The 21,648-nt window shown below is 42.3% G+C and overlaps 1 protein-coding gene across 1 annotated transcript in view; it reads left to right on the top strand.

Annotated features, from left to right (window-relative positions):
* Positions 1–21,648, top strand: part of LOC140206151 (probable voltage-dependent R-type calcium channel subunit alpha-1E) — a 632,362-nt gene that overhangs the window by 291,007 nt on the left and 319,707 nt on the right. The window contains exon 8 of the mRNA XM_072274389.1: positions 17,864–17,967. Within this exon, the coding sequence (XP_072130490.1) occupies positions 17,864–17,967 (104 nt within the window). The remainder of the gene's footprint in view (positions 1–17,863; positions 17,968–21,648) is intronic.

The raw sequence follows: 21,648 nt of genomic DNA, 5'->3' as shown, positions 1-21,648 counted from the left end.
CAGATGCTGGGTACACTCACAAAATGCTGGAGGAGTTCAGCAGGTCGGGCAGCATCTACTCCTGATGTGTCCTGATGAAAGGTCTTGGTCCGAACCACTGGCTGTTTAGTTTCTTCCATAGATGATGCCTGACTGCGCTGAGTTCTTTAACACTTCCTGTGTGTTACCAGGATGCTGTGTGTGTTTGGGGGCCTAAGTTACAAGGAGAGATCATGTAAACTTTATTCCCTGGAACATAGCAGATTGAGACAGAGGAACATAAGATCATGACAGGCATAGATAGGGTGAAAGTATATAGATTCCACCTCTCTGCCCCCCCCCCCCCCAGGGATGGGGTGCAAAAGACAAGTGGCCATAGGTTTGAGATAAAGATGTGAAAGGGATATCGGGACAGCGTCTTCATGTAAAGGCAGATGCATATTTGAAATCAGCTGCCAGAAGTAGTGGTTGAGGCAAGTTCATTATCAACATTTAAAATCCGGCTAGATAGGTGCAGGCATAGGAGAGGTTTAGAGGGCTATGGGCCAAACGTGGGCAGATGGCAATAGCTCGCTGGGCAACACAGTTGGCTTGGACAAGTTAGGTCGAAGGACTCATTTCTACACTATATGGCTTTGGATATAATAGCAGATTACTTGAAAAACAGTGACAACTGACAGAGTCAACATAATTTATAAGAAAAGAGGTCATGCTTGACAGATATTGAATACTTTGAGGATGTAATCAGCAGAATCGATGAGGGAGAACTAATGGATGTGATGTATAAAGGTTATTATGCAAGGTAAAAGTACAGAGGATTGGGAGTGAGAAACTGACAGGAGTAGAGAGCAGGAAATGTAATTGGAATTAGCATGTCTTTTTTCAAGTGACATGCAGTGACTGGTGAGACACCACAGAAGTCAGTTCCCAGGATCCCAACTATTCGCTGTGTATTAAGATAAGGGAAATAAATAATATATTCAAATCTATAGACAGCACAAAGTTGGTATGAGCTAGTCCCATGTGGCTGTTTTTGGCCAGTATTGTAAGCGTTGTACGTCCTTCTGCAGATTCCTCTGTAGATCGTTCCACGTATCCACCACACTGTGTGAAAACTTGCATGGTGTTTCAAAGGTTTGAAGTAAATTTATTCTCAAAGTACTTTAAAGAGTATTCACTCCCCCCCGCCCCCTCCCCCCCAGAAGTTTTCATGTTTTATTGTTTTACAACATTGAATCACAGTGGATTTAAATTGGCTTCTTTTTGACACTGATCAGCATAAAAAGATTCTTCCGTGTCAATGTGAAAATAGATCACAACAAAGTGATCTTAAATCAATTACAAATATAAAACACAAAATAATTGATTGCTTAAGTATTCACCCCATTTAATGTGTCACACCAAATCATCACTGGTGCAGCAAATTGGTTTTAGAAGACACTTAATTAGTTAAATGGAGTCAAGGTGTTTAAATTGATTGTCGTAAAAATACACCTTTATCTGAAAGGTCCAACCGCTGGTGAGTCAGTATCCTGGTAAAAACTACCACGAAGACAAAAGAACACTCTAAGCAACTCCTCAAAGATTATGGAAAAGCACAAGTCAGGAGATGGATACGAGAAAATTTCCTAGTCACTGAATATCCCTTGGAGTACAGTTAAGTCAATTATCTAGAAATGGAAAGATTATGGCACAGATGTAAATTTGCCTGGAACAGGCCATCCTCAAAAACTGAATGACTGTGCAAGAAGGGGACTAGTGAGGGAGGGTACCAAGAGACCTGTGACAACTCTGGAGGAGTTTCAAGCTTCAGTGGCTGAGATGGGAGACTCTTGTGCATACAACAACTGTTGCCCGGGTGCTTCACCAGTCACAGCTTTATGGGAGAGTGGAAAAGAGAAATCCACTGTTGAAAAAAAACTCACATGAAATCTCAGATAGTGTTTGCCAGAAGGCAATAGGAGACTCAGAAGTCATTTGGAAGAGGTTCGATGGTTTGAGGAAACTAAAATTAAGCTTTTTGGCCATCAGAGTAAATGCTATGTTTGGCGTAAGCCAAACACTGCACACCAAAAATACACCATTTTTACAGTGAAACATGGTGGTAGCTGCATCGTGCTGTGGGGATGCTTCATTGCAGCAGGCCCTGGAAGGCTTGTGAAGGTAGAGGACAAAATGAATGCGGCAAAATACAGGGAAATCCTGGAGGAAAACCTAATGCAGTCTGCAAGAGAACTGTGACTTGAGGGATTCGTTTCCAGCAAGACAATGTCCCCAAGCACAAAACCAAAGCTACACAGGAATGGCTTAAAAACAACAAAGTTAATTAAGAGAATGTTAATTAAGATTAAGAAAATGGGCAAAGCGGTGGCATTTGGGTTTGGGTATTTGATCCTCTACAATATTCCGCGTGGGAATTTTAACTGGAGGTGGCAGTGTTTTTTTTTTTTACGAGGCCGAGTTGCGAGCTTGACATCAACCCGGCACGGATGGAGAGCACGCTCGGGGGTGGTCTGTCACTGGATCGAACTCGAGAACCTCCGTTCTTGGGCCTGGTGCTGATCTCACTGCACCACCAGCCGGCCATATGGAATGCTGTTAATGGTCATGCACTTTGGTAGAAGGAACAAAAGTTTAGAATGTCTTCTAAATTGGCAGAAAATTCAAAAAGCTGAGGTGCAAAGGAACTTGGGAGTTCTCATGCAGGAATCCCTAAAGGTCAACTTTCAGGTTGAGCTGGTGGTGAGGAAGGCAAATGCAATATGAACATTAATTTTGATAGAACTAGATTATAAAAGCAAGAGTGTAAATCTGAGGTTTTATGTGGCACTAGTGAGGCCTCTCGGAGTATTGTGGGCAGTTTTGGGCCCCTTATATATGAAAAGATATACCAACATTTGGAGAAGGTTTAGAGGAGGTTCACAAGAATAATTCTGGAAATAAAAGGGTTATCATGAGTGTTTGGTGGCACTGGTCCTGTACTTGCTGGAATTTAGAAGAATGAGTGGGGGGATCTCATTGAAACTTTCCGAATTTTGAAAAGCATAGATAGAATGGATGTAGAGGGGATGTTTCCTATAGTGGCAGGAGTCTGGAACCAGAGGACACAGCCTCAAAATAGAGGGAGTTCCATTTAGGACAGAGATGAGGAGGAATATCTTTAGCGAAAGGGTGAATCTGTGGAATTTGTTGCCACAGTTGGCTGTGGAGGCCAAGTCACTGGTATTTAAGGTTCTTGATTAGTCAGGGCATGAAAGATGCCACAGAGAATGGGGACAAGAGGGAAAATGGATCAGCCATGAGCAGGCAGGTTTGTTAGAGCTGTTGGGGAGGGTTTAAACTAATTTGGGTGGGGGTGGAAACCAGAGTGAAGGGACTCGGGTTAATAAATAAATAAATAAATCAAAGATGACGTGCAGTCAGATTTTCAGGAAAGGCAGGTAGGTGATAGGACAAAATTGCAGCCAGACAGTGAGTATCAGTGCATTCGGGGTGCAGAATCAAAAAGTGTAGTAAATACAGTACTCAATGTTATATCTCAATGCACAGAGTATAAGAAATAAGGTGGATGATCTTATTGCATGATTACAGATTGTCAGGTATGGTGTTGTGGCCGTCACTGAATCATGGCTGAAATTTGTTGTAGTTGGGAGCTGAATGTTCAAGGTTACATGTTGCATTGGAGGGGTAGGAAGGTAGGCAGAGGGGGTGGCATGGCACTGCTGGTAAAAAATGGCATCAAATCAGTAGAAAGACTGATAGGATCAGAAGATGTTGAATCCGTGTGGGTTGAGTTAAGAAACTGCAAGGGTTAAAAGATCCTGATGGCAGTTATATACAGTGGAGTAAAGGAAGTTACAGTGGTGTGAGGGAGGAGTTGGCCAAAGTAAATTGTAAGGAACTACAGGGAGGGATGACAGTGGAGCAGCAATGGTGAGAGTTTCTGGGAAAAATGAGGAAGGTGCAGGATAGATGTATTCCGGAAACAAAGAAATATTCAAATAGCAAAATAGTACAACCGTGGCTGACAAGGGAAGTCAAAGCTATTGTAAAAGTAAAAGAGAGGAAATACAACAAAGCAAAAAATTGTGGGAAGACAGGATTGGGAAGCTTTTAAAACCCTAAAGAGAGCAACAAAAAGAATCATTAGGGCGGAAAAAGATGAAATATGAAAGCAAGCTAGCAAACAATATCAAAGTAAATAGATAGTAAAAGCTTCTTCAAGTATGTAAAAATAAGTAAGTAAATAAATAAGAAGTGAGTAGATATAGGAGCACTAGAAAATGAGGCAGGAGAAATAATAACGGGGGCCAAGGAGTTGGCTGATGAAATGAGTATCTTCCATCAGTCTTCACTGTGGAAGACACTAGCAGTGTGCCAGATGTTGAAGGGTGGGAGGGAAGAGAAGTGAATGCAGTTACTATTACAAGGGAGAAGGTGCTCAAAAAGCTGAGGCTATGTAAGTCACCCAGAACAGATGAACTGTACACCAAGTCTCTGAAGGAGGTAGCAGTAGAGATTGCGGAGGCATTAGTAATGATCTTTCAAAAATCATTGAATTCTGGCATGGTGCCAGAGGTCTGGAAAATTGCAAAAGAAAGGAGGAAGGCAGCAGAAAGGAAGTTATAGACCAGTTCGCCTGACCTCAGTGGTTGAGAAATGTTGGAGTCAATTGTTAAGGATGAGGTTACGGAGTACTTGGTGACACAGGACAAGATAGAACAAAGTCAGTATGGTTTCCTTCAGGGAAAATCTTGCCTGGTAAACTTGTTGGAATTCTTTGAGGAGATTACAAGTAGGATAGATAAAATGGATGCAGTGGATGTTGTGTATGTGGCCTTTGACAAGGTGCCTCACTTGAGGCTATTCACCAAGTTGAGATCCCAGGGTATTACAGGAAAGTGACTGCCAAGGTTAGAGCATTAGCTGATTAGTAAGGGGCAGTGAGTGGGAATAAAAGTATCTTTTTCTGTTTGGATGTCAGTGACTAGTGGTGTTCTGCAGAGAGGTCTGTGTTGGGACTGCTACTTTTTATACAGTTTAGCAATGATGTAGATGATGGAATAGATGGCTTTGTTGCCAAGTTTGCAAATGATGCGAAGTGATTGGTGGAGCGGCAAGTAGTATTGAGGAAACAGATAGGCTGCAGAAGGACTTAGATCAGGAGAATGGGCACGAAAGTGACAGATGAAATACAATGTTGGAAAATACATGCTCATGCACTTCGGTAGAAGAAATAAATGTGCAGACTATTTTCTAAATGGGGAGAAAATCCAAAAATCTGAGCTGAAAAGGGACTTGGAAATCCTTGTGCAGAACTCCCTCGAGATTAACTTGCAGGTTAAGTCAGTGGTGAGGAAGGCAAATACAATGTTAGCATTCATTTCTAGAATACAAGAGTAGGGATGTGATGCTGAGGCTTCATAAGGCACTGGTGAGGCCTCATCTTGAGTATTGTGAACAGTTTTGGTCTCCTCATCTAAGAAAAGATGTGCTGGCATTGGAGAGGGTTCAGAAGAGGTTCACAAGGATGATTCTGGGATTGAAAGGGTTATCATACGACGAATGTTTGATGGCTCTGGGTCTGATGTTGGGGTGGTGGGGGAGGGGATCCATCGAAACCTTTCAAATGCTGAAAGGCCTAGACAGGTAGAGGTGGAAAGGACATTTCCCACGGTGTCTAGGACAAGAGGGCACAGCCTCAGGATGAAGGGGCATCTAAGAGGGTGGTGAATTTGTGGAATTTATTACCACAGGCAGCTGTGGAGGCCAGGTCATTAGGTGCTTTTAAGGCAGAGCTTGAGAGGTTCTTGATTGGTCACGGCATCCAAGGTTATACATGGAAGACCGGAGAGTGGGGCTGAGGAGGGGGAAAAAAGGATCAGCCATGATTGAGTGGCGTAGCAGACTCCATGGACCAGATGGTCCAATTCTTCTCCCACCCCTTGGGTTGATTAGCCTATATTCTATAGAATAAATATTCTCAATGGAATGGAGTCCAGGACGATTGGTCCTATTCTCAGTATATGGAATAACCCATGAAGGGTTGAGAGAAGGAGGAATTTCTTCATCCAGAAAGTAGCGAACATTTGGAATTCTCTACTACAACATACAGTTGTTTGTTAAAGCTATTCAAGTAATTAGATGTTGTTGATGGACCAGAGGAGAGAGGAACAGGAACTAAATCTTTTACCATCAGCTGCGAATGTATTGAATGGAGCACTCAAGTGGCTAGATGGTCTCTTTCTGATCCCTTTTTCTAAGTTGCTAAGTGAAAATATAGGAGCAACATGTAGCTACCTGGCCCTTCGGTACCATTCAATGTAATGCTTGACATTCTAACTTACTACTATCACATTGACCATCAATTCCTGGATTGATGTCCAGAAAGCTATTGACCTGTTTGGACAGAACTCAAAGACAGTTATCGCAGCATCTAGGGTAGAGAATTCCCAAAGGATCACCATTCCCCAAGTAGGAAAGCTTTGTCTCATCTTTGTTCTCCATGCCTCCCCCTTATTCTCAACCTTTTCTAGGCTCTCCATCCACAGGAACCATCCTCCTTATATCTAGTCTTTTAACCCATTCAGCGGTGTTGTAGATATCGAGTACACCCTATCCTCGTTATATGTGTCTTCAGACAATGCGAACTCACGGTTAGGTGAGGAACCTATTTCTACCAATGTCTCGTTATATGCGTCCAAAACTCACAGTTATGCGAGGAGCACTGCTTTCCCACCAATACAAGTCACGTGCACACACCTCACAGTCTCGCTGTTGGGACGAGAAGCACCGCTTTCCCGCCATCTCAAGTAAGGTGCGCGCACCTCACAATCTCTCTCCCACCACTCTCGCATTGGCTTCGGCAAGGTGTGGATGCGCGACCTTAAACTTCTGTTGGTTTTACCTACAGTGCAGTGATTTTGCCCTTGAAATATTTAACTATGCCTCCTAAGCGTCCGATGCCATGTCCTGGCCATTAGCCGAGTGGCAGAGAACCGCTTTAACGCTCGAAAAAAGGTTGGAAATTATAAACAGAGTGGCATCAGCTGAAGGTAACACAGCTCTGGGACGCTACTGCCAGGAACAGAATCTTGCCTTTAAAGTTCTTTTGGTGCTTGACAATGCGCCAGCCCATCCTAAACATTTGGACAGCATTCATCCTAACATAACAATGCGTTTCCTGCCGCTTAACACAACATCGCTGATTCAACCACTCGACCAAGGTGTAAAATCCACATTCAAGGCGTATGTATTTTTTTTGCCGCGAACTATCTCTCAGATGCTGCAAGCAACACACGATTTTGAAAATCCCGGGAGTTTACCAATGGTGAGGGAATGGTGGAAGTCGGAACACTTGGCACAAATGGCGATGGACATGGACCCACATTTAGAACAGAGTTAGCATTTCAGTCATTCCCTGCCGTCAACCCTTCTTCCCTACAAGCAAATTTAAAACAAAATGCTGCCAAGCAAACAATCCTCACCACTTTTTTCAAATCGGTAACACCTTCTGCTGCCGGCAGTTCTAAGAGTTCTGTGAGTCTTCCTTCACCCCTTGCTGTGCTTGATATGATCCTGATGACCACATCCATCCACCTTATCTACAAACATTTGTATGTAAAGCTGCCTGACACCACAACAACCACTTATCTCCCGGAGTGAAGACACCTGCCATTGTTGGTGAGTACTGTACACCCGCGAATGTTAACTTTCTATGATTTATTACATTGAATATTACATTAAATTGATGAAATATAATACAAATGTTGTCTTGTGGTACTGCTTTTGTGTTGTATTGGTATGAAAATGTGAATAAATTACAGATAAAACATATTTAGGAAGTCCTCTGGAACGCATCCCTATTTCCTCCATTTAAATAATTATCCACACTATGCAATTTCACATTATGCGTCAACTTTGAGGAACACATCCCCCGCATATAACGAGGATAGAGTGGTATTTTCTTTAATATTCGAAACTCTGAAGACCATGGATGTAATCTGCATTTTTGATACTGTAAACGCACCTTTTATTGAACTCATCCAACTGATCTTCACTGTTCCTCCCTTTGTGAAAAATGTATCTTTGGGTAGGGAGATCAAAATTCTGCACAGTGTAGCAGGATCAGTCAAACTAATGCTTCTCACAATTTCAGTGTGACTTCCTTTTTCTTGTAATTAAACCGCTCATATTATAGAGGCTAAATTTATATAGGCATCCGTTAGTCTCCTGAGACCATGGACTTGCGCCTTGGAAGGTTTCCAGGACACAGGCCTGGGCAAGGTTGTATAGAAGTTGCCGGTTGTCCATGCTGCAAGTCTCCCCTCTCCACGCTACCGATGTTGTCCAAGGGAAGGGCACTAGGGCCGATACAGCTTGGCACCGGTGTCATCGCAGAGTAATATGTGATTAAGTGCCTTGCTCAGGGACACAACACGTTACCTCAGCTGAGGCTTGAAATAGCAACCTTCAGATCACTAGACAAACGCCTTAACTACCTGGCCACGCGCCAACAACATAGAGGCTAAATTATTGGTAGTGCATTAGTGTAGTGAGAAAAGCCAACTCCATCATGGGCACTAGCCTCCCCACCATTAAGGACATCTTCAAAAGGTGATGCCTCAGAAGGTGGCATGCATCATTAAGAATCCCCATCACCCAGGACATGCCCTCTTCTCATTACTGCCATCAGAGAGGAGGTACAGAAATCTTGAGAGAGATACCCAGTGTTTGAGGAGCATCTTGTTCCCTTCTAAATGGACAATGAACCCACAAACACTATCTCACTATTTTTACATGACTTATTTTTTATATAGTTCTTATAAAATAAAGTATATTTTATGTACTGCACTGTACTGCTGCCACAAAACAACAGATGATTCTGAGACCTTGTGCCTCACAGAGCCAGTAAGCTATGTTCATTTCTGACTATGTGGAATTTGTATGTTCTCCCTGTGACTCCTGTAAATTGCTCATATGTGAATGGTAGAATCTGGGGAAGTTTGTTATCAAGCTGTGCAGACCGGAAACAGACCCTCTGACAAAACTTGTTCATGTCCATCTCTACACATCCTATTTACCACATTATGTCCCTATTCTACTATATCTTGCCTATCTAAGCACCTCTTAAACCAGCTGTTCACTGCATATCAATGATTTGGATGAGCAGGTCACAGGTAATATATACAAACTTACTGATGTTTCAAAGCTGGATTGCTGTGTGGTGTTGGAGGAGGATAGATGTGCTTTAGAGGGATACTGACAAAGTAAGTGAACAGAAAAGCACCTGGCACATAGATCCTAGAGTCATACAGCACAGAAACAGGCCTGAGTGGTCAACACCAACCAAGACGCCCATCAGTTTGACCCATTTGCCCGTGTTTGGCTCATATCCTTCGAAACCTTTCCTGACATACCCAAACACACATGACTGATGGCCAACAACCACGTATTCACATTGTCAAGGTTGCTGATGGTATCACCAATGATGAGACAGCCTATAGGGAGAAACTGGAGGAGCCTGGGGCCTGGTGCCAGGCAAATGACCTCTTCCTCAATGTCAACAAGACGAAAGGAGCTGGTTATAGACCGGGAGAATTCGCACCACTCACACCCTTCTGTACATCGGTAGTACAGCAGTGGAAACTATGAGCAGTTTCAAACTCTTGGGTCACAGAACACATCTTACGCAATCACGAAAGCTCACCAATGCCTCAACTTTCTGAGGAGGCAGAAGGGGGTGTTATCTGCTCCCTAATACTCATAACCTGCACGGATATGCACCCTAACATGCTGCATCACTGCACGATGCGGAAACTGCACTACAGCAGACAGGAAGGCTCTACAATGGGTAGTGAAAACTGCCTATGCATCGCTGGCAGCAGTCTAACTGGCATCGAGGGTATACACACAGAAGGGTACCAGAAAAAGGCCAGCAATATCATGAAGGATCCCATCCCACTGCACACGGACTGCTTGTCACACTCCCAACAGGGAGGAAACTACATAGCACCATGCCAGGACACGGGGAAAACAGTTACTTTCCCCAAGCAGTAAGGCTGATCAATACCTCTACCAACTAACACACCCCTCCAACCACCGCGCCTTTACAATTTCCTTTCAGAATCACAGGCACTCCTGTGCCTACTATCACTTTATGTACGTATAATCAATGTACAAGCTTTCTTGTGTATTTATATTGATTGTATTTTTTGTCTTAATGGATATTGTTTTGTGCTGCTTTGGATCCAGAGTAACATTTATTTTGTTGTCCTTTACTCTTGTGCACTGGAAATGATATGAAACAACCTTGAATACATGTAGCTGTCCAAGTAGATAATGTGCCCATTTCAATGACTTCCTGTCATAGCTCATTCCATGTACTGACCAGTCTCTGGGTGACAAAGTTGCCTCTTCGGTTCTTATTGCTCTCGCCGAAACCTATCCCTTCTAGTTCCTTCTTCCTCAACCCTGGAAAAAAGATTGTGTACATTCACTATACCTCAGCATTTCGAGAAGATCACCATCTTCTAAACTCCAGCAAAGAAAAACTCAGCTTGCTTAACCTGTCTCCCTCAAGTCCTAGCAACATCCTTGTAACTCTCCTCTTCAGCTTAATGATGCCTTTCCTATAGCAATGTGACTAAAACTGAACACAATATTCCAACTGCAGCCTCACCAACATCTTGTAGAACTGCAACATGTTCTGTTTCTTGCCCTGACCGACTGATGAAGGCAGCATGCCAAAAGCCTTTTGCACTACCCTTCTACCTGAGAAGTCCCTTTCAGAAAACCATGTACTTGTACTTCTCAGTCTCTCTATTCTACAACACTCCCCAAGACCCCACTGGTCACTCTGATTGTCCTTTTGAGTTCCCTAAATGCAATACCTTGCATTAATCCAAATTAAACTATTTTCCATTTACCCAACTGATCAAGAACCCACTGTAAATCCTGGTAACAATTTTCACTGTCAACAACACCATCTGTTTTTGTATATTTTGCAAATGTATTAATCATGCCTGTACATTCTCATCCAAATCATAGCTGATAAGTAGATGTGGGCCCAGCATTGATCCTCAATTGTTGGACTCCACTAATAGGAGCGACCTTCTGCGATCATTCTCTGCTTTCTACTGTCAAATGTATTTTGTATCCAGTCGCCTAGCTCCCCCTGGAGCCCATACGATCTAACTTTCCATAGCAGCTTACCATATGGACCCTAATCAAAGGCCTTACTGGCCATACAGTGCCTATAAAAAGTATTCACCCTCCCTCAGAAGTTTTCATGTTTTATTGTTTTACAACATTAAATCACAATGGATTTAAGTTTGGCTCTTTTGACACTCATCAATAGAAAAGACTCCTTCATGTCAAAGTAAAAACAAATTTCTGCAAATTGGTCTAAATTTATTACAGTTTGCTAAACAGATAATTGCATAATTACGCAACCCTTCAAGTCAGTACAGGTATTTAGTAGATACAACTTTGGAAGTTATTACATCCTTGAGTCTGTGTGGATAGGTCTCTAGCAGCTTTGCATATCTGGACACTGTAATTTTTCCTCATTCTTCTTTACAAAATTGCTCAAGCTCTGTCAGATTGCATGGGATTGAGAGTGAACAGCCCTTTTCAAGTCCAGTCACAAATTCTCAATTGAATTGTGGTTTGGACCTTGACTCAGCCACTCCAGGACATTAACTTTGTTGTTTTTAAGCCGCTCCTGTGTAGATTTGGCTTTATCCTTGGGGTCATTGTCTTGCTGGAAAACAAATCTTCTCCCAAGTTGCAGTTCTCTTGCATCAGGTTTTCCTCCAGGATTTCCCTGTATTTTGCTGCATTTATTTTACCCTCCACCTTCACAAGCCTTCCAGGGCCTGCTGCAGTGAAGCATCCCCACAGCATGATGCAGCCATCACCATGCTTCATGGTAGGAATGGTGTGTTTTTGATGGTGTGGTGTTTGGCGATAGCGTTTACTCTGATGGCCAAAAAGCTCAATTTTCATTTCATCAGACTATAGAATCTTCTTCCTGCTGACTTCAGAGTCTTCCATATGCCATTTGGCAAACTCTAGCTGAGATTTCATGTGAGATTTTTTTTCCCCAAAGTGGTTTTCTCTTTGCCCCTCTCTCATAAAGCTGCAACTATTGAAATACCTAGGCAACAGTTGTTCTATGCACCCTGTCTGCCACCTCAGCCACTGAAGGTTGTAACTTCTCCAGAGTTGTCATAGGTCTTTTGGTGGTCTCTCTCTGCAGTCCCATTCTTGCATGGTGACTCAGTTTTTTAGGACGGCCTGTTCTAAGCAGATTTCCAACTGCCTCATATTCTTCCCATTTCTTGATAATCGACTTAACTCTACTCCAAGGGATATACAGTGACTTGGAAATTTTCTTGCTTCCCTCTCCTGATTTGTGCTTTTCAATAACCTTTCCACAGAGATGCTTGCAGTGTTCTTTTGTCTTCGTGGTGTAGTTTTTAATAGGACATTGACTCACCAGCAGTTGGACCTTCCAGCTATAGGTGTATTTTTACTACAATCAATTGAAACCCCTTGATTCCACACAGGTGATCTCTATTTAACTAATTCTGTGACTTCTAAAACCAATTGGTTGCACCAGTGATGATTTGGTGTGTCATATTAAAGGGGGTTGAATACTTATGCAATCATTATTTTCTGTTTTATATCTGTAATTAATTTAGATCACTTGTAGAGATCTGTTTTTTCTTTGACATGAAAGAGGTTTTTTCCGTTGATTAGTGTCAAAAAATGCCAAATTTAAATCCACAGTGATTCAGTGTTATAAAACAATAAAACATGAAAACTTCCAAGGTGAGTGAATACTATTTATAGACACTGTAGAGGCGATAACAATGAGAGCCATTTAATGATTCAACCCCTTCAGCCCACTGTGTTGGTAGGGTCAGTGTACATGAAGTCCACATCAAAAAAGTACAATTTCTTGGGATAAAGGGATGAATTGGGCCTTTGAACGTATGTCCACATTATCTTTAAAGGTAATGGATCAGGTGAAAAAAGTGGTCAAAAAGACATACAGAATACGTTCCAGTATTAGCTGAAGCATAGGTTCTGATCATCATGTTGCAGGGAGGGTGAGATTTCACTGGAAAGATAGAGAGGAGAATTATGAGATTGTAAGTTTGTAGAAGGTAAAAGATTGTTATTTTTCGAATGGAAGAGAATGAGGAAAGAGTTAGTTCAGGTGTATCAAATAATGGGAGGCTTGGATTGTGTGAATAGGAAGGATCCGTTTCCACTTTGAAAGGGATCAGCAAGGATATAGATTGAATGCGAAAAGTAGAAGGAGCAGAGGGAAGATGCACATCGAATACCATTTCTCACCCAGGAGATGTGTGGGGGTTGAGGTCTGGAATTCACCTCCAAAGGGGTGTCAGGGCAGCAGCCATCATTATATTTAAACAGTTTTTGTCGATGTACTTAATGAGCTGTTTCCTGCGGCATTATATATCCAGTGCTGAAAGGTGGGGATCTCTTTATCTGGGGATAGTATTGCCAAAGATAATAGTATAGTACAGGAGTAGGCCCTTGGCCCACAATGTATTCAACTAATTAAGTTAATCCCTTCAGTCTGCACAAGCTCTTTATCTCTGCATTATCTGCATATTCATCTTCCAATGGGAAAGCCTCTTCAACATTTTCATTGTCTCTGCCTCCATCTCCATCCCTGGCAGCACGTTTCAGGCATCCACCATTCTCTGTGTAAAAAGTTACCTTTAAAGTTACCCCTTATCTCAAGTATTAGACATTTTGATGGGGAAAAAGATACCAGCTGTCTATTCTACCTCTGCTGCTGAAGGTGCATCGAGTAAATACTGACTTGAAGGTGGTGAATACTTAGCAATCAATTATTTTTGTATTTTATATTTATAATTAATTTAGATCACTTTGTAGAGATTTGTTTTTCACTTTGACACAATAGGGTCTTTTTCTGTTGATCAGTGTCAAAAAAACCTAATTAAATCCACTGTGATTCAATGTTGTAAAACAATAAAACATGAAAACTTCTAAGGGGGGGTGGAATACTTTTTATAGGCGCTGTATCTATTGCCTTGCCCTCATGAGCTTTATTGATCACTTCATTAAAGAACTTTATCAAATTCGTGAGACACAATCTCTCATGCACAAAACCATGCTGACTATCCTGAATCAACCTGTCCTTCCAACTGCTTGTCTATCTTTTCCCTCAGAATCCTCTCCAATAACTTACCTACCACAGATGTTAGGTTTACTGGTCTGAAGTTTCCAGGTTTTTCTTTGCATGAACTATCTCAAACACTGAAGCCTTCAAGTTGTCTCTATAGTAAAAAAAAAGAGCAAAATATTCATAAAGTGGATATTCATAATGTGGCATAGTCTTAAGGTTTAGCAGAAAAGAAATTGAAAGGTGCAGTGTTTTTTAATGCTGACATTTAATGGTGATTGGGGGAGGTCCTTCTACATGAAACACTGAAAGCTAACTGAGGCAGACCTGATGAAAGGTCTGGACCTGAAACATCGACTATACATTTTGCTCCATCGATGTTACCTGACCCACTGAATTTCTTCAGTGTGTTTATGTGTTGCTCCAGTTTTCTAGCATCTGCAGTCTCTTGTGTTTCCTTGCAGGTTCAGTGAGCAGTTAGGAAGGCACACAATATAGTCATGTTCCAATTATATAGCGCCCTGGTGAGACTCCACCTGGAATATTATGTATGGGTCTGCAGTCCCTACACTTGGAATAGAATGAGGTTCTTCATGGGAAGGTGTATGAGGAGACTTTAAGCAGACTGGGTTTGGTCTTCAAGTTTTGATGAACAAAAAGAGATCTCATTGAAGCATACAAAATGCTCATCATGGGACTTGCTTGATAAGATAGGTTGATATTTTCCATGGGAAAGGTGTCTGGATCCAAGGATCACATGCCTGACATGAGAAGAAACCAGAGGATTGTGAAGAGACTGAACATTTTGGGTTAGTTTCACACAATGGTTAATGAAACTGTCTGCCATAATATGTACAGTATATTAGATTTGATTATGAGGACACGCAGTCCTCCTTTTTTGTCATTTAGAAATGCATGCATTAAGAAATGATACAATGTTCCTCCAGAAAGATATTACAGAAACGCAAGACAAACCAAGACTGAAAAACTGACAAAAACCACATAATTATAACATATAGTTACAACAGTGCAAAGCAATACTGTAATTTGATAAAGAACAGACCATGGGCACGGTAAAAAAAAGGAGTCTCAAAGTCTCTCGAAAGTCCCATGTCTGATGGCAATTGTATTATATCTATTAGTTCTTGTACGAGTTAGCCATTCTTGATTAGGGTTTCTTTAGCTGTAGAAATCCTCTTTGCCTGCCTTCTTAAATCTCCAAAGTTATAAGCAACTCCAAAAGCGTATCAAGAATCTGAGTGGATGTTAGCTGACTTCCCTTCTGCTACCTTGAGGCTTCATTCAGGGCTCTCAGTTCTGCCTGTTGTGCTGAGCTCGTTGATGCCAATCCTTCAGTTTCAGAAGCAAAAGCCCACTCAGCTATCTTAACTCCTCCCTCAGCATTGAGGAGCCATCAGTGTACAGAATCAGGTCCAGTTTCAGTAGAAGCAGCTCTTCGTAATGCTTTGTATCATAACATCTTTGCACAGTAATGGTTATCAAAGTCCTACATGTCCAAATGCAACAGTGTAGCTGGAATCACTGGACTTGCCCACTAAATATTAGCTTCTTCAAGAAGAGTAGATCATTTGGACAATCAAACAGCTGTTACTTGACAGGATGGTGTGTGCTGAAGGAGGACTTTGAACGTTCAGAACTTGATCAAGTACAATACTGAAAACAGGCAGGTTGTTTGTACTCTCACAAACACTAATCACATCTTGGTCCTATGTTATCCAATGTGGCAGAATTGTCTCCATGTTCTTGAGTCAAATGCTGTCATGTTGCCATGGTTTTGTTGATATATGGGATTAAACACTTTACCCATGTTAAGGATTTCAATACAGATGCTTTATATAATGTTGTCTTTAGAGTTTGAAATGCTTCCAATTGCCTTCATTAAGAGTCACAGGGTCATCTGAGTACTTGCTGCTTTTCAAGAGACTAAGCGTTTGTGCAATTTTAGCATATGAATCATCCTATGCTCTGGTTATTTCTGGGTTTGTGTAACTACAACCATCAGGAGAGGCTGGCCCCCCAACCCAGTACAGATTCCAGCACACCAGTTATACCTCTGTTCTCTTTCTCTCACCATCAATGACATCTCTTCCCCTAGGCACCTGTAATAATAGATGTTGGTTTTCAGGAAATGCCTGATGCATGGATCAATGTCCCTGTTGGGATTACAACAATTCCCTTTGCTGCTCTTCCAATAAGTCATGCTCACAGTATTGAATACAATTTAGCGGCAGGTAGCACCCACTTCAGCAGGTTTGCCTGTCTCCATCCCTGGTTCAGTCTGTCTGCTGTCATGATCATAATCAAGTGTTCTGCTGCTTATTTCATTCATCATGACGTGTGGTTTTTACTCATTATTCTAGAAAATAAATTCATGATAAGCAAGGGTTGAAATGTTAGAGGGGTATAGACAAGAATGCTGAGTGCATTTGTAATCAGATCAGCCATGATCTTTCAAGGGGACAAGGGGCCCGTTACTCTCCTGGAGACATGAGACTGGATGCTGGAATCTAGAGCAACTCTGAAGGAGCTCATTGGGTCAAGAAACATTGTTGGGGGTAAGGAATTGTCGCTGTTTTGGTGTTTCTTACTGGATGCAAGGTTTCAAACCCAAAATATAGACAGTCCTTCTGCTCTCACAAATGCTGCTTGACCCACTGAGCTCCTCCAATGGATTGTTTGGCACTCCTAACCTAATTTGTTGGTATACTGATCTACTTTGTTGATATACTGATCGATCTTGTCGGTATACCGATCGACTTTGGCTTCTGGACCTCAGCAACTGAATAGAAACATAGAAACATAGAAAATAGGTGCAGGAGTAGGCCATTCGGCCCTTCGAGCCTGCACCGCCATTTATTATGATCATGGTTGATCATCCAACTCAGAACCCCGCCCCAGCCTTCCCTCCATACCCCCTGACCCCTGTAGCCACAAGGGCCATATCTAACTCCCTCTTAAATATAGCCAATGAACTGGCCTCAACTGTTTCCTGTGGCAGAGAATTCCACAGATTCACCACTCTCTGTGTGAAGAAGTTTTTCCTAATCTCAGTCCTAAAAGGCTTCCCCTCTATCCTCAAACTGTGGCCCCTCGTTCTGGACTTCCCCAACATCGGGAACAATCTTCCTGCATCTAGCCTGTCCAATCCCTTTAGGATCTTATACGTTTCAATCAGATCCCCCCTCAATCTTCTAAATTCCAACGAGTACAAGCCCAGTTCATCCAGTCTTTCTTCATATGAAAGTCCTGCCATCCCAGGAATCAATCTGGTGAACCTTCTTTGTACTCCGTCTATGGCAAGGATGTCTTTCCTCAGATTAGGGGACCAAAACTGCACACAATACTCCAGGTGTGGTCTCACCAAGGCCTTGTACAACTGCAGTAGTACCTTAATCTTAAGCATAATATGCCAAAGCTGTGCTCTGCTTTGGCATATTAGTTTCATTGGGAGGAGCAATTAGGAGAGGATGTGTATGTGTGGCCAGCGACAGACTCGAATGGATAATAGTGTTGTGAGGAAGATTAAAGAGTTTGGAGTTTCTTCCAAAGATCAGGAGTCCGTGCAATACCAGCCTGACACTTGGGCTTCACCAATCCATTCTATGAGACAAGAGCAATAGATTTCATGTGACTGTGATGTCCAGATGTAAAGGGATTCCTTCTTGTGTTTTGCAGACGGATGATGCCTTAGGAGCAATGTGGAATTGGCTGTACTTCATTCCGCTCATCATCATCGGCTCCTTCTTTGTGTTGAACCTTGTTCTGGGAGTGTTGTCTGGGTAAGTGCATCAAGTTCAAATGTTCCTTCAAAAGGAGGAAGATGTTATCAACCCAAACGAAGAGGTATTGTCCAACTGACATCACAGTTAGAGATCAAGGACTGCAAAAAGATATTGATCAGCTGGTAAATTGGGTGGAGCAATGGCAGAGGGATTTTAACCCAATGTGTGATGAGCTGTGTTCCAGAGATGGTAATATGAACAGGATATACACCATAAATGTAGAACTCTTGGGAATTATTGAAGAACAGAAAGATCATAGAGTATATATATCCACGGTTCACTAAAGAGAGCAGCACAGACCGATAGGATGGTAAGGTCGACTTATGGGATGCTGGCCCTCATTAGTTGTGGCCTAGAATAGAGGAGCCTGAAGATCACTGAGTACAGCTTTATAAAGATCTAGCTGGAGTGTTCAGTGATTTTTATGGTCAAGATAATTTGGGAATTTATGATGTGATTGCACATACAATGGGAGTTCACGGAGTTGGGTACTAAGTTAATGGGCAGGACTTTCAGGGTTGTGATCTCAGGATTGCTACCCATGCCACGTACCAGTGAGGCCAAAAAAAAGGAAGATTATACTGTTTAATACATGGCTAACGAGTTGGTGTAGGAGGGAGGGCATAAGACTTTTGGATCATTGAGCTCTCTTCCAGGGAAGTTGGAACCGGTACAGAAGAGGTGGTTTGCACCTGTACTGGGAGGGACTAACACCGTAATGGGAAGGTTTGCTAGTGCTGCGTGGTGAGGTTTATACAAGAGTCGCGGGGGGTGGGGGTGGGGGGGAAACCAGAGTGCCAGAGCAGTTAGCGAAGAAGTTATGGAGACAGATGTTAGGACCTCAGACAAAGTCAGGAACCAAAAAGTTGAGGATGGTGCGACTAGTGTTCTGAGCTGCGTATATTTCAATGCAAGAAGCATCGTAGGAAAGGTAGGTGAGTTCAGAGCATGGAGTTATGATATTGTTGCCATCAGTGAGACTTGGTTGCCGGAGGGGAGGGACTGGTAGCTTAATATTTCAGGGTTCCGTTGTTTTAGACATGACAGACCAGAAGGAGTGGTGTTACCAGTCAGGGAAAATGTCACGGCAATGCTCAACTGACTGGAGAATTTGTCTAGTGAAGCATCATATGGGTGTTACTGAGAAATAAGAAAGGTATGGCTGTATTAAGTGGGTTATATTACAGACCACCCAATAGTCCAAGGGATTTAGAGGAAAAAAATTTGTAGAGGAACTGCAGAATATTGCAAGAAATATAAGGTTGTTATAGTAGGTGATTTTAAGCTTCCATGTACTGACTGGGAATCCCATACCGTAAAAGGACTAGCTAGGATAGAGTATGTCAAATATGTTCAAGAAAGTTTCCTTAATCAGGACATAGAAGTCCCAACAAGAGAGCGTGTGATACTTGATCTGCTATTAGGAAATGATACAGGGCATGTTACAGAAGATTATGTAGGGAACGCTTTGCATCTAGTGATCACAATGCATTAGTTACAAAGTAAATATGCAAAAAGATAGGTCTGGTCCACGAATTGAGGTTCTAAATTGAAGAAAGGCCAATTTTCATGGTATCAGAAAGGTTCTAGCAAGTGTGGATTGGGACAGGCTGTTTTCTGGTAGAAGTGTACTTGGTAAGCATGAGACCTTCAAAAGTGAAGTCTTGAGAGTATAAAGCTGTTAGATTAAAAGGTAAAGATAATGGGTGAAGGGAATCTTGATTTTCAAGAGATATTGAGGCCTTGGTTTAAAAACAAGGTGCACAGCAGCTACAGGCAGGTAGGAACAAATGAGGTGCTTATGGAGTGTAAGAAATGCAGGACAACACTTGAGATAGAAATCTGGAGGGCTAAGAGAAGACATGAGATTACCTTAGCACAGAAGCTGAAGGGGAATCCAAAGGGATTCTACAAATATGTTAAAAGGAAAAAGATAGCAAGGGACAAAATTGGTCCTCTGGAAGATTGGAATGGTAATCCATGTGTGGAGCCAAAAGAGGTGGCAGAAATCTTAAGTGATTTTTTTGCCTCTTCGGAGAGGGTTGCAGAGTCTATAGAAGTGAGGCAAAGCGACATCAACGTCATGGAGCCTATACAGGTTACAGAAGAGGTGTTTGCTGCCCTGAGGCAAATCAGGGTGGATAAGTCCCCAGGGCCTGACAAGGTGTTCCGTCAGACCCTATGGAAGACAAGTGCAGAAATTACTGGGGCCCTAGCAGAGATATTTAAATCATCCTTAGCGACAGGTGGGGTACCAGAGGATTGGAGGATAGCTGATGTTGTTCTCCTGTTCAAGAAAGGCTCTTAAAATTAACCAGGAATTTTAAGCCAGTGAGCCTGACATCAGGACTGGAAAAGTTATTGGAAGGTATTCCAAGGGACCGGATATGTAAGTATTTGGAGAGACATGGACTGATTAATGATGGCCAGCATGGCTTTGTGCATGGTAGATCGTGTTACACCAATCAATAGAGTTTTTCAAGGAAGTTACCAGGATAATTGATGAAGGCCAGGCAGTGGATGTTGTCTACGTGGATTTTAATAAAGTCTTGGCAATGTCCCGCAGGGGAGGCTGGTCAAGAGGGTTCAGTCAGCCGACATTCAAGATGAGGTAGTAAATTGGTTAGACATTGCCTTTGTGGGAGAAGCCAGCGTGTGGTAGTAGACGGTTACCACTCTGACTGGAGGCCTGTGACTAGTGGAGTTCTGCAGGGATCAGTGCTGGATCCATTGTTGTCATCATCTGTATCAACAATCTGGATGATAATGTGGTTAACTGGATCAGCAAATTTGTGGATGACACCAAGCTTGGGGGTGTAGTGGACAGCGAGGAAGGCTATCAAGGCTTGCAGCAGGATCTGGACCAGCTAGAAAAATGGGCTGAAAATTTAATGCAGACAAGTAAGAGGGTTGCATCTCGGTAGGACCAACCAGGGTAGGTCTTACTCAGTGAATGGCGGGGCACTGGGAAGTGTGGTAGAGCAAAGGGTTCTGGGAATACAGGTCCATAATTTGTTGATAGTGGCATCACAGGTAGACAATTATAACAAAAGCATCTGGCACATTGATAAATCAAAATATTGAGTACAGGAGATGGGATTTGTGTAGAAGTTGTACAAGACATTTTGTGATGCCTGATTTGGAGTATTGTGTGCAGTTTTGGTCACCTACCTACAGGTATGATTGAAAGAGTACAGAGAAAATTTACAAAGATGTTGCCGGGTCTGGAGGACCCAAGTTATAAGGAAAGATAAAGTAGGTTAGAACTTTATTCCTTGGAACACAGAAGGTTGAGAGGAGATTTGATAGAAATATACAAAATTATAAGGGATATAAATAGAGTAAATGCTAGCAGGCATTTTCCACCAAGGTTGGGTGGGACTACAACCAGTGGCCATGGGTTAAGGGTGAAAGGTGAACCGTTTCAGGGGAATATGAGGGGAAAATTCTTCACTCAGAGGGTCGTGAGAGTAAGGAATGAGCTGCCAGTAGAAGTGACGGATACGAGCTTGATTTCAACATTTAAGAAAAGTTTGATTAAGTACATGGATGGTAGGGGTTTGGAGGCTATGGCCCTGTGTAGTGCAGGTCAATGAGAGTAGGCAGTTTAAATGTTTCAGCATTGACTAGATGGGCCAAAGGGCCTATTTCTCTGCTGTACTTTTCTGTGATTCTATG

Source organism: Mobula birostris, chromosome 12 (genome assembly GCF_030028105.1).
Source record: "Mobula birostris isolate sMobBir1 chromosome 12, sMobBir1.hap1, whole genome shotgun sequence".
NCBI classification, from domain to species: Eukaryota; Metazoa; Chordata; class Chondrichthyes; order Myliobatiformes; family Myliobatidae; genus Mobula; species Mobula birostris.
This window is presented reverse-complemented; position numbering and strand designations above follow the sequence as displayed.